This window comes from Notolabrus celidotus, chromosome 18 (genome assembly GCF_009762535.1).
Source record: "Notolabrus celidotus isolate fNotCel1 chromosome 18, fNotCel1.pri, whole genome shotgun sequence".
In the NCBI taxonomy this organism is placed as follows: domain Eukaryota; kingdom Metazoa; phylum Chordata; class Actinopteri; order Labriformes; family Labridae; genus Notolabrus; species Notolabrus celidotus.
Window position 1 is genome coordinate 8,400,954 of NC_048289.1, and position 12,889 is coordinate 8,413,842.

General features: G+C 40.9%; 1 protein-coding gene across 4 annotated transcripts in view; it reads left to right on the top strand.

Moving 5' to 3' along the window:
- The first annotated feature begins 2,293 nt into the window (after positions 1-2,293).
- myocd (myocardin) overlaps positions 2,294-12,889 on the top strand; it is a 35,814-nt gene continuing 25,218 nt past the window's right edge. Inside the window, exons 1-2 of one of the 4 annotated variants that reach the window (XM_034707462.1) lie at positions 2,294-2,691; positions 10,560-10,625. In XM_034707462.1, coding sequence (XP_034563353.1) covers positions 2,637-2,691; positions 10,560-10,625 — 121 coding nt within the window. In that variant the 5' untranslated portion in view covers positions 2,294-2,636. The remainder of the gene's footprint in view (positions 2,692-10,559; positions 10,626-12,889) is intronic. The other 3 variants (XM_034707461.1, XM_034707463.1, XM_034707460.1) reach the window with 3 other exon arrangements.

Below are 12,889 nucleotides of genomic sequence, written 5' to 3' on the forward strand. Positions count from 1 at the left end.
CCATCAACTTGTCTATTAATCAATCCATCTCTCTTCTCATCCATCTGTCTTTTCATCTAGCCATCCATCCTTTTTACCACCCATCCATCTTTCTTACCATGCATGCATACATTTTCCATTTATCTTCCGTCAGCCATCAGTCATTACATCTGATCGTCCTACTCACCCATCAGTCATTACATCTGATCGTCCTACTCACCCATCCACCCATCCATCCATCCATCCATCCATCCATCCATCCATCCATCCATCCATCCATCCATCCATCCATCCATCCATGGTGGTTTAAATCACTTCAAGCCATATCATATTTAATCAAATATAAGACATTAAACCAAGGTTCAAAAAGTCTTAACCTTAGTGTGATCAAAATATATCCTCTGGGTGTCTCGGTTCAAATATACGTTTTTTTCCTTAATTTCATTTTGCTGTCTTGGCATATCATGTACTGTAAATACACATGTGCTGCCAACGTACATAGAGAAGGATAACACATGGAAAAAAGATCAAGAACAAATATGTAAAGTTTGTTTTATGTTACGTAAGAGAAAATGAAAACATGTCATATACCCTTTCTCACAGGGACGGTCTAATACTATATATTAATGCAAACAAAATAACAGGCATAACATGAGAGTGATACAGCTGACATGATGGCAAAACTCTGTTTATTTACATGTTAAGCAGATGATATTTGGAGCCTTGTTTATGTAAATCTTCTTTTTAATTTATTTTGGGTCCAAACCAACTACAAAAGAAAAAGTCTTTATTTTTTAAAATGTTATACAGTGACATAATAGCCTGCAATTGGATCCATTACAGATGAAAGTATGGAAGTATACAATAAAATTTGCGGCAATTGAGGCTTAAACTGTAAAACCAGAAACAGATGAACAGGCGCTCCTCTGGGGGATGAAGTGAACCAAAAAATGACTGTGTTGCTTCTCAAGTTGCTCACTGAACTGTTTATGCAGCACACTGAAAAGGAAGTGTAGACTGGAAGTTGTTTAGGGCTAACCGCTGTCTACACCTGTTGTCTGAGAAGTTTACCGTCACTCTTGGAGGCTTTATCACGGTCAGGCAATATCTGATGGGTGCTGAGAGTGGTGTGTTTCAGATGCTAAATGGAGTCTTTGACACTGTGTCAGTATTTGAAGGCCTGGGAGGAGAGATAGCTGGTGTAGAACCTCTTAAATATCATACGGACTGCTGTAGGAGGATAATTTTTTCAAGTCAGTAAAAAAACAAAGTCACATATCAACCATGGCCATTCTCATCTGGTAGTTTTCAAACATGGACCAGAAATTGATTACTCTGTTGTCAGTACAGAATTGATCAAACAAATCATACATAGACAGAACAAAAAGAAGAGGAGGTGACATGGCAGCTCCCCTGAAGTGAAGCCAAAACATTTGTATCTCCCCGTGCTGACTGGCTGCAGTATAAGTCATAAGCCCTGCCTGCTCCATGTTAACAGATAGCACATGAGTCAAAGTATAAAATCCAAGCACGGGTCAAATAAATGTTTGTCAAAAATGGTTCCTGTCATTATATTTAGTTCTTATGATGCTGATTTATGTCCCAGTGTTCATTTTTTCTCACAAGTTATTTTTTAATTAGTTTTTTGATGCTATAAAAAAGGGCTATAAGGCCATGATTGACAGCTTTGTTGACCAATGAGGCTCCTGTAGCGCTGTTCGCACCGGATTATCAGACCGGAGGAAGAACAGTGAGAGGAAATGCAACAAACATTAAAACAAGAGTCATTGAACTTTCCATAACCGTGAGTGTCTGACACAAGAATCTGTTCTACTGTGGACTGGACCCACCTGAGGAAGCTATAGTGCTTTAACAACAAAGTCAATGTTGTCAGAGGAAGGGGCGGGATGTCAAAACCTTTTTCAGTATGTCAGCGCCTGACTTGGGGTTCATTTTGGCTTCACTTTTGTACAACTGGAGTAGGTTGAGACTGGTTGTTCATCTGTATGCAGTCAAAGATATTATACATGTTGATGCAGGTAGATCTAGACAAAAATATCTTTCCATCTCCTGTTTAAAAGAAAAAAGTGAAACTTCCCCCCTCCTCTTGGCTGTACTGCTGGTCCTCTATCAGCCTCTCTATCTCTCTCCTTCTCTCCCCCTCTAATGACAGCCAGCAGGGCTGATAGGCTGATATATTTACACTAGTGGCAGGGGAGGAAAGAGTCATCAGCCAGGCCCTGTCCAGCCTCCAGGCTCTGGTGGGTGGGGCCTTGAGGAAACCCTGGCTGGGTAGCCCCTCCCTGAGCAGGGCATATCTGTGTGTGCTGTCCTGGGCCGGCTCAGAGTTCTCAGCTTGATGGGACCACAGCTTATCCGGCCCTAGACTCACACACAGCAGCCCCACAGGAGAGGAGAGGAGAACAACACAAGGAGAGCGGAGGCACAATAAGAGATCCAGCCTGTGTGTGTGTTATGATTTTTCCTCACACCAGTGTTCCTGTAGAGCTGTTGATGAGGCAGGCCGGGTCAGCTCCACCTCATCTCAGCAGTGTGGTGTCCCGAGGCGGCCGCAGGGGTCGAAGTGTGCACGGCTTCTTGAGTGTGTGTGACTTTATTTTGCTACTTTTGAACACTGGAACTGTACTGTAAGCATTATGACTCTTCTGGGCTCCGAGCACTCCATACTCATACGAAGCAAGTTTAGATCAGGTAAGCAAAAAAAACCCACTGACATGTGACTTCTTTTATTTCTCTCTTCCTTGTGTCTGTTAATAAGTGAGCACTTTCTGTTTATGCACACAGTTTGCATGTGAACACCTGGCATTTACAGGAGATGCTGCTCACATTATGTCATTCATCTGTCATGTGTCGACACAATTTGTTCTCCAGCAGAGTGACAGGTGTGTGTAATAAACTGGGGTCATGTGACATGGAATACAAGATCAAGCCCCTACGATGTGCCCTGTCAGAGTGTGATGGATTTATTTCATGGGCGTGTTCTTTTGATGTTCCTTGTAAAATCCCTACGTGCAGTGTGATGTCCCGGGCAGGTTAGTGCACTTGCACTGTGCCAACCTGCTGTAGAGGGAAGCCTGTGAGCTGCTCTGTGCACGCTGATAAAGACAGATTAGACACTATGGAGGGGTCAGAGGTTATCTTAATAAGGCTGAATTGGAAGCTGATGGAGAGTGTGTGTGCATATGTGTGAGTGTGTGTGTGTGTGTGTGTGTGTGTGTAAACCTGAGTATTTCAAAGGGGGGGAAAGGTAGAGCGCTGATTTAAACTCCCCTTAACACACAGCAGCTGTCTGGGCTTTGCGTTCATTTGCCTCCCTCACATGTACACACACTTTGAGTCACTCTGGCTCATACACACACTTTCTTTGGCTTTATTTTGAAGATCTGTAAGGCTGAGTGTGTGTTTGTAAAGTGTGTGTAGTCTGACCAACACTGCCACCTCCCTGAGGAACATGTAACTGATGTTACAGCGCTCAGATCCAGCTCTCTGGTCAAAGCCTTCACATACATTGACCATGATTGCCCCTGAAAGCAACACTTCACCCTGCTGTGTATGAATAAACTGTAAGCTTCAGTTACTTTCAGTTTGCCTGTGAGCTGTAATTGCGTTCCAGGGTAAATGATGCTTTTCCTCTGAGTTGTTTAGAGCAGATCGGCGGGGTGGGAAATGACCCCCAGTGCTCCAGGGGACGTTATGAGGGGTGGTGTTCAAAAGCAGCAGGAGGTTCAGGCTCTCTGTTGCTTTAACTTTGATGCTTCAGCTGTGTAATTTATCGCAGATGCAAAGAAACTATCTTTAAAGGTCATCTTTGGACATGTGTGCCTCAATATGCAGTCAGAGGGATTAATGTTCAGGAATATGCATGACTTGTTGAGTGAATTTATGGGTGCAAACATGAAATATGTAGCGTATGAGAAATAAAACACTCCTTATGATAACTGCTGATGACAGGGGGAGTCTTAAACAATCAGGTTCTGCAGGATTTAAAGTTTTTCTTGAAGATGCAGGAGCTCCTGTTAAACTCTACACCCCATGAAAGCAGTTGTGTCGTTTTCACTGCTCCTGCTCTACGTTATCAAAGCCATGGGAACCGCTGCTGCATGGTTGAAGCTAAAAGAGAAGATAAAATCTCATTTAAGCACTCCCTGTGGACCTCCAAATGTTTTGTGAATGTGCATGTTACTGGCTGGTTCTCATGCTGATTTGATTAACAGCTCAGAGGGCTGTGGCCCGTGCTCTCCGGCTCACTAACATTACATAATTGTGTGACAGAGGCGTCAGATATAAGTGAAATCAACACTACAAGGTGTCAACATGTGTTTCAGAGTAAATCAGCCACACTGCACTGACACATGATCGTTTTGTTTGAGCTACCCAAAACATCCAGAACTAGTTCAAAGTAAAGACGGGGATCGAGCTCGCCTGATACATGGAAACAAATCCCATTTTAGCACTGAACTGAAAAAAACATTTTCCCATTGTGGTGTGTAAAAATATTCTTATTTTGTAACACGTTTTATTTTTCTGTCAATCTTTATTTAAAATTAGCACAAGAAGATGCTTTTATTTTACTGTCTGCCTGCTTCACCACTAAAGAACCTCAAACCAACCCAGAGTGGAGAAAACTAGTGAGCGTGCTAAATGGATTAAAATAACACAAAACCATAAAGTGGTGTAAGATTATGTTCAGCAGAGTAAAGAAAAAAAACATGTAAAACTACAGCTGGTATTGGGCTTAAAAAAAGCTGCTTGGGTGTAACACTGGTTTGTAACACTAGCTTTTAAGGTTTAAAGTTAACCCACCTTAATGAACATTCATATGCACAGCAAGCTTTGTTTAACCATTGGTGAGATACTGTTGTCTTCTAAGTTTGTGTAGAAGTGCAATCAAGTGACAGGGCTCCATTGAATAAAAAAACAACAACTAAGATTATAAGAATAGAGTCATCTCACAAAAATGTGTTTTGAAAATTGCTATTACAATATCTACGATATTTGATATTTGTTTCTGGCACAGCATTTTCAGAGTTAAATTATTCATGAAACCTTTTCTTGAGGTTAACTTTATAAGATGCTCCACATTCCTCATCTTATTGCAGCTGGCTGCTCTTCTGACTCTCCCCTTCAAAATAAAATATAGACCAAAATCACAACTTAATTCTGTTATGACTGTATTACTGAAATATTCAACTTTATTCTTGTAATATTACTCGTTTAGTCTTGTTTTTTATTATCTCACAGCTGATACCACAACTGAGTTCACTAACCTCATATTTGTTTATCTTAAAACTGTCTCTACTACTCTGTTGCACATGTGCTAATCACGGTAAATCATAATCATGTCACCAAACCATCAAAGAAGTAATGACTGATGGCTCCTGGCTGTAACTAATAAGAAATCTGATGAACAAAACTGATAAAATAAGTCTGTATAAATGTTATCAGATGCATCAATGTTAGCCTGTAGTTACAAGTTTATGTTTACATTCAAACTTTATGTTGAAAATGTTAACATACAGGTGTAAGCCACGGTAAAAATCAAGGTCCATGACTACGACAAGAGTGTCTAGTTAACAGACTGTTTTATCAGCACAGAAAGCTAATCTTGTACTCTAAGCTAATGCATAGTTTAAATATAATTAAGCCATGCTAACAGGTAATGGTGACGCAACCTGATTTAATACGAAATGTAAATAGTTTTTGACAGAAAGTAATTATGAATATATATAAAATTGCAGATGCCACTGAATACGAAAAACCTACACATTTTGGCTGATTAAAACGACTAAAATTAGCAGCATTAAACTTTTGTTAGCTCGTCAGAGCTTAACAGCTGTTTGATAAAAAGTAAAAGCTAATGAATAAAGTCATTATGTCACTTCACATAATTAAAATACAAATTAGTTGAGGTGTAACTTAAGATTTTACATCAAAACTCAGTGTGGGTAAAATTAAATAAGTGGCAGATAATTATATGTAAAGTCATAATTAATGTGCACAACAACCATAAGCTGTATATAAAGATAGAAGACGTGCCTCTACCTCCTCCTACTGGATTAAAGTAAAGTCAAAATAACCTGGGACAGGCACTGAGAAAGTCTGTGTAGTAAAGATCAGGTGGTGAATCTGTGGTATCGACGTCCCCTTTTTATAGCATCAAATAACTAATTCAAACTAAACTTTTCAGAAAATGTAACACTGTGACATCAATTACCATGATAAGAACTAACTATAACGACAGAAAACCTTGTTTGACAAACATTTGTTTGACCTGTATTTTGATTTTATGGTTTGACCCATGTTCCATCTGTTTACATGGAGGATGCAGGTTTTTTGATTGGGTGAGCTATGAATGTTTTTGCTTTCTCCGAGGGAGCTGTCACGCCATATATCTACGTTAGCTTGGAACTCCAATGAGGACCAGTTTTAGCTCTTCATTTTTATTAAAAATTTAACTTTCAAGCCTTTAATGTCACACTTTGTCCCTTTAGAAAAAAATGAGACCTAACAATTAAAGGGAAAATATGTTAACAGTTTGACTTAAGCTTTCCAAGGATCTCACTCAAATTTTGTATTCATCATTTATTTGATCAGGAAAGCCTGGAAAGGAAATAAGAAGAGCTAAAACTCAGTGTGAAAGACAATTACATTTTTAATGTGATGAAGTGTAAAGTAATAAGGTCAGCTTGGTGAGTTGGCCACTCTTTATAATCATCTAGTTTTGAGTCTGAGTTTGAAATGTGACACTACTGATGGTAGAAATGTGTTTTTCAGACGTTACTATCAGACTTTATGTCCTCCACTGACTGAGAGGAAAAAAGCACTTACTTGTGGAACAGTTTGGCTTCAGTACTAAGTGAATTTTATTCTACAACACAAATCTGCATCACCTTACTATTCCACTGTTGACGATAAGTCAGTGTCAATGGCTCTGCTCCAGGATCTTAGTAGTGGAGTCCTGGCTCTCATGCATCTGGTTCTGGCTCACAAATCTGCCTCTTACTGTCCAAGACCATTGGAATAAATTACAGGTGTCCTGTTTTAAGGTGGATTTTCACTTTATGGAGAGGAATTAGACTAAAATAAACCCAATACTTCATTTGGGAATACCTGTTTATTAGAAGTTATACAGTGCTGCTCATACATCTGTCGTGAACACATTCCTGGTTTTAAGGGGAGTTCAGGAGACTTCATGTAGGTCCCACAACACACCAAGTCTCAGCTGAGATTTTGAGAGCTAAGTGTGAAAGTGAGGTGTTATTATTAGCCTGTTTCTCTGTGAATGTCTGAGGCACAATAAATCAGGCATCACTTCTCCCGCTTGTGTAATTATCGCCACTTCACCAGTTTAAACCAGGCCGAATGATCATTTATTTACACTATAAATCTGAAATCTTGTAAGTACGGCTGTGGATTTGTGTGTCCTTTGTTGTCAAGAAACTCTGAGTTGAAACAAATGTCTTCAGTTTCAAAGTCAACAGTGGGGGAGGCAGAGTATCGTACGGTTCAGTGATCTGTGATTACACAGCCTGGCTCGGGTCCTCCGTCTGTAACATGTGCACTCCGCAATCAAGACGCCGCACAGCTTACAGGAGAAAAAATTGATAATATGGCAGCTGCTGGGCCTTTTCAGACAGAATTATTGATAACCTTTCAGTAAACATAACACAGAGCAGCAAAGATCGGTTCTTGGAGTCTAATCCAAGGATGCTCTTCAGTATTAGCCAACGATAACAGTTGTTTGTTACAACCGGTTTAAATCTAGGGATGTTCTCAGGCAAAGAAGTCATTTATTGATTAAAGCACAACAAATTATAATAACATGAATTTGTTAATGCAGTTCTACTAAATTAAGACACAAAGAAGAAGGCTACAGGTGGCGTCAAATCATAAAACCAACAAAACAGAACAGCCTCCTACCTCATCTGAATGCACTGCGTGAACAAATGAAATGAATGAAATAAATACTAACTGCTTCACCTAAACTTGCCTGACCATAACAGCATCAGCCACTCGTAAAGTATTGATAAATTAAGGAAGGATGATTAGTGGATGACAGATGACGGATGACTCGTGGATGACTGATGAGGAAGGTTCAGAGGCAGGATCAGGGAGGCTGAGTGGTGGATGGTGTGGTGACACAACCTGCATGGAGTCCCCATTGATGTCACATCAATGTTTTTCTGTACACAGTTAAAAAAAAGCCTGCATGAGCAAGTGGTAATTGTTAATGGAGTGGTGAACTACAGAGCAAGATATATTTACTCACCCTGATGAGGAACAGCAAGGTTTCCTCCTTAACATGCATTTAAACCTAACAGTACTGACCAGACATAAACAAACTAGTAGCCCGTCATCTTGGTACATTTGAAATATATGAACAACCATTGCCATGCCCAGGTACGCCAGCGTTCCCAAACTTAAGTTTTCTCTGTCCATATGAAAATGACAAAACGTGAATCTTTAAGAACGTCTCAGAGAAGATTAGATGATGATGAACATGCGTGGCAGCTGCTGTGCTTTTGCTGTCAGAGGTACAGCTAAACCTTTCCAGAAACATAATGCAGAGCAGCAATGAGCTGTACCTTTACTGGAATTAAAGACACCATGAGGAATTTAATAACATTAACAGGAACATTCCATCGTCACTAACGTTTCCATGACAGGAGAGTAAAACCTGCCATATTTTGACTAAGCAGATGGCTGAACACATGGAGCCTGGTTCCACCTGATGTGTCTGCCTGCTGAAGGAAGTTTTGCTTGCTCTGGGTGGATTTATTTAAAATTACTTAAAGAAGTTTACAAAGAGTCAGTCAACACTGGATCTTTTCCATATTAAAAGTAGCATGGGATAACTTCTGATTTAAAGTGTGTAACCTAAAAACCAGGAATGTAAGCTGCACCAGTATATGATGCATATGTCTATTTTTGGTAGAGTCTCCTGTTTGATGATTTTTTTTGTGTTCAGCAAAGTCTACAACGTACAGTTTCTGTGCAGCTGAGTAGTTCTTTTGAGCACCATCAGTTTTTTTTTTTGCCATGTGGAGTCTACAATTCTGCTAGCCCCCAGTACAGTAGTTGAGATCAGCCTATGATAACATCTGTGACTGAACCTCTGCTGTTTCCGATTGTCTTCAATTCAAACCAGTTCTCCACATGTTCGGTTCATCAAACAGTATTACTGCTTTATCTTTAAATACATGGTTATGAACTCATGAGGGAAAAAAGCTGTTAAAAAGTGACATGTCCAACCTGGTTTGGTCACTATGTCTCCCTTTGCGCAGTGAAGTAGCTGGTTGTAATGCACTCTGATTGGGGTTGAATTTTCAATAGCGTCAGGTCATATGCAGTGGATGATGGTAGCAGCTGCACTAGTGGTCCAGAAGGTGCATGTCTGTGGCACAGCTTGTATAAAGCCACCTCTCTGAATTTTATATACTGGTATATTTGTCACATGGGTGTATAGGATGCAGTTGACTTGTTAGATGAAAACGATAATAGATGATTGGTTGAAAATGTTGCAGTTTGACCAGTAGAGCCCCTCTGACTGCTCACCGATAAATCAGTTAAAAACTTGTGTGTATACGTGTGTGATGTAGTTACAGTGGACATTCAAAAACTCCCCCTGACTGTGGTTGTATCAGTTACATGTTATGGTCAGATTTCAGTCATTGACTAATTCCTGTGTTTGCTATCTGTGATGTTGCGACCAGCAGGTCATGACCCCTCTCTCTCTGTAAACCAAAGCAGATGTCAGATGAAGGGAAGGGTCTGCTGTTATGTAATGGAGGTGCGCTCCCAACACAGATGTTTGATGTGGCATCCTTTCATTCATTGTGTCAAACCTTGAACTGTTGAGGACTTTAATGCAATAAATGTTCATGTTAAATGTTTGGCCTGATCTGCATGAGTATAAACCACCTGAGGGAGATCATTAACTAAAGGGAACATGAGCAGAAAGAGGCCGGAGAGCTTGCAGAACATTTCCAATTGTGTGTCAGATCCAGGGTCCCATCAGAGACGTTCAGATAACAGCAGACACAAGGACAGAACAGAAAGAGACCCACAGACACACGCCGACCAACAGACACGGGGGAGGCTCTATGTTTATGACCCCGCGCTCCCACCTACACCGACGCTACACACACACACATTTGCAGAAACGTGCGCACACGCCGCAGACCACACACTGCCTGCAGATCTGTTTAAAAGCCAGGAGCTGTGTTTATCATTCCCTACATCCTGCTCACAGAAATATTTGTGAGCAAGCAGCGTTGTTTTTCTGTGTTTTCTGTATGCATATATTAAAACATACATAAATACATCTGTTCCATCACTGAAAGTTTTAGAGTAGTTTTTATTTGCAACTGAACTGGGAACACTTTTCTAGATCATACTAGTTTTAAAGGCAGCATTCAAAGTGGCTTGAAATCTGTCTTCCTGCTTATTCTCTGTCCCTTACCTGTCTTTCTGCATCTCTTTCCCAACCTCCCCCTTTCTTTTGCTCTTCCCCTCCATCTATCGTACCCTCCTCCTCCTTTTCTTCGCTGTAACTTCAGTCCTACAGTTCAGACTTCAGCAGAGGAGGACACGAGAGCAGCTGGCAGACCAAGGCATCATGCCTCGTGAGTAACGCCTCCCAACACAGAGCCGGCGCACATTCAAGCACAAACACACACACAGACAAATGGACACACAATCGCATACACACTTCCACTAATACACTTAAAGACTGAAGTGTGAGTCAGACAGAGGAAAGAGGTGGGAGGCACAATGATCATGTAAAATATAAATCATCTCCTGATCCAATTAGTCACAAAAACTCCCTTTCCTGCGGTTGTGTCTAACCATAAATTAGGGGTTTGATTTGTCCTTATAAAGTCTGTGATATCATATTTCTGGTGCCAATCAAAAGCCATGAAGGGGCTGTATTCTTGGCTGCCCCTGTAGTGTCCACAGCTGGAATATTCATGGAAGACAAAAAGTTGGATCAACTTGAATCTCTAATCTGAAATGTTGCCCTTTAGCTCCACAACTACTGTAAACTTCAGCTACATTTAATTATGTCTCATCAGTGTTTATCCTTATTCTTTTAACAATATCCCATCAAATTTACACCCAGCATCTTTATTTCACTCTCTTTTAGCTTCATTTTGGTCTACACCACCTCCTAAGTGAAACATCTGGCTCTCAGAGCTGCTAAACGCTTAACTTTTTTCACCTGTTAGTCCCTACCTTTGTGATTTTGTTGTTTGGTGCTGAGCAGATGTACACATGGATTATATCAGCCTTTTTCAGTGAATGACACAAAACAAGAAAATTGTGAAAACCAAAACAGATATCTGAAAATGCTTAACACGGTAGAGATCATAAAGATGAATTTTTCCCTCTTAAATTTGTATCAGTTAAAAATATCCCCTATGTGTCAAGCCCTAGAAGTTATTCATTTGAATCAGAGCACTCATACAAGAAACATGAAGGTTTGTACAGTTTTTTCATACATCTTTGTTAATAATTAATGAACTTTCCTCACAGTTAAGGGTGTAACCACAGTCAAACTGTGTTAAAGCAAAAGGCCAGCTTTAAACTTTCTTTGAACAAAAGGAATAGCACCGCTGATAAAAGCATTAAAGACAGACAGAGAGAAACAGCTAGGAAGAAAGGAAAACAATTAAGATGATGGATACTGTGAAAGGAGCAGAAGCACACTCCCGGGGAGGATAAATCCGCAGGAAGTGACAGAAACAGAGGTCGATGAAGAGGGAGCAGGTGGATACAAGACAGGAAGAGAGACAGGCAAGGAAAACCTGCAGGCAGAGAAACCTGCAGTTAAGGAGACAGGTGGATGACATCTGCAAGTATAAGGAGACAAGAAAGAATGGCAGATTGAATCTACAGGCAGAGATGCAGAAAGAGAATACCTGCAGGTGCAGCGACAGGTGGGAAAAATGAAAGTAGAGAGAGACAGATTGCAGCAGAGACAGATGGATAAAACTTGCAGACAGAGAGATAACATGCAAGCAGGAAGACCTAGAAATAAAACCTAAAGGCTAGGAGACAGGTCGCAAGCAAAGAGACAGGCAAATAACACATGCAAGCAGAGAGACATGGTTCATAAAACCTGCAAGCAGAGGAACAGGCAGAGGAAATTTGCCAGTACAGTGACCCAAGGACAAAAAACGCTGATAGATTGACTGACAGAGACAGCCTGCAGGCAGAGAAACAGGGAGATAACGCCTGTAGGCAGAGGTAGATGTGCAGGCAGTGAGAAAAGCTGAAAAAAGCTGCAGGTAGAGAGAGCATCAGAGAAAAGCTGCAGGCAGAGAGACAGGCAGATAAAAGCTGAAGGCAGAGAGACAGGCAGAGAAAAGCCAAAGGCAGAGAAACAGGCAGAGAAAAGCTAAAGGTAGAGAGTAAGGCAGAGAAAAGCTGAAGGCAGACAGACAGGCAGAGAAAAGCTGCAGGCAGAGAGACAGGCAGAGAAAAGTTAAAGGTACAGAGTAAGGCAGAGAAAAGCTGAAGGCAGAGAGACAGGCAGAGAAAAGCTGCAGGCAGAGAGACAGGCAGAAAAGCTGCAGGCAGAGAGACAGGCAGATAAGGTTTACAGCCAGAGAGCAGTCAGACAGGTCGGTGAGTGACCGCAGAGGAATGCTCTCATGCAGCTTGTCCAAATTTACATGAGCGGTACCTGTTTACAGCACAGCGCCTGCAGAGAGACACATCAAAGCAGAGTCACTGCAAAACACAACAACAAGGAACCTGACCTGCCATTTATAAGACACAGCCTTTGTTCTTTTGATGTCACATAAGACAAAATGATGAGAACAAGAACACTTGTGTGTACGCAGGGTTCTCTTAAATCCTCACCGTGGCTGTGATTGATGTTCTC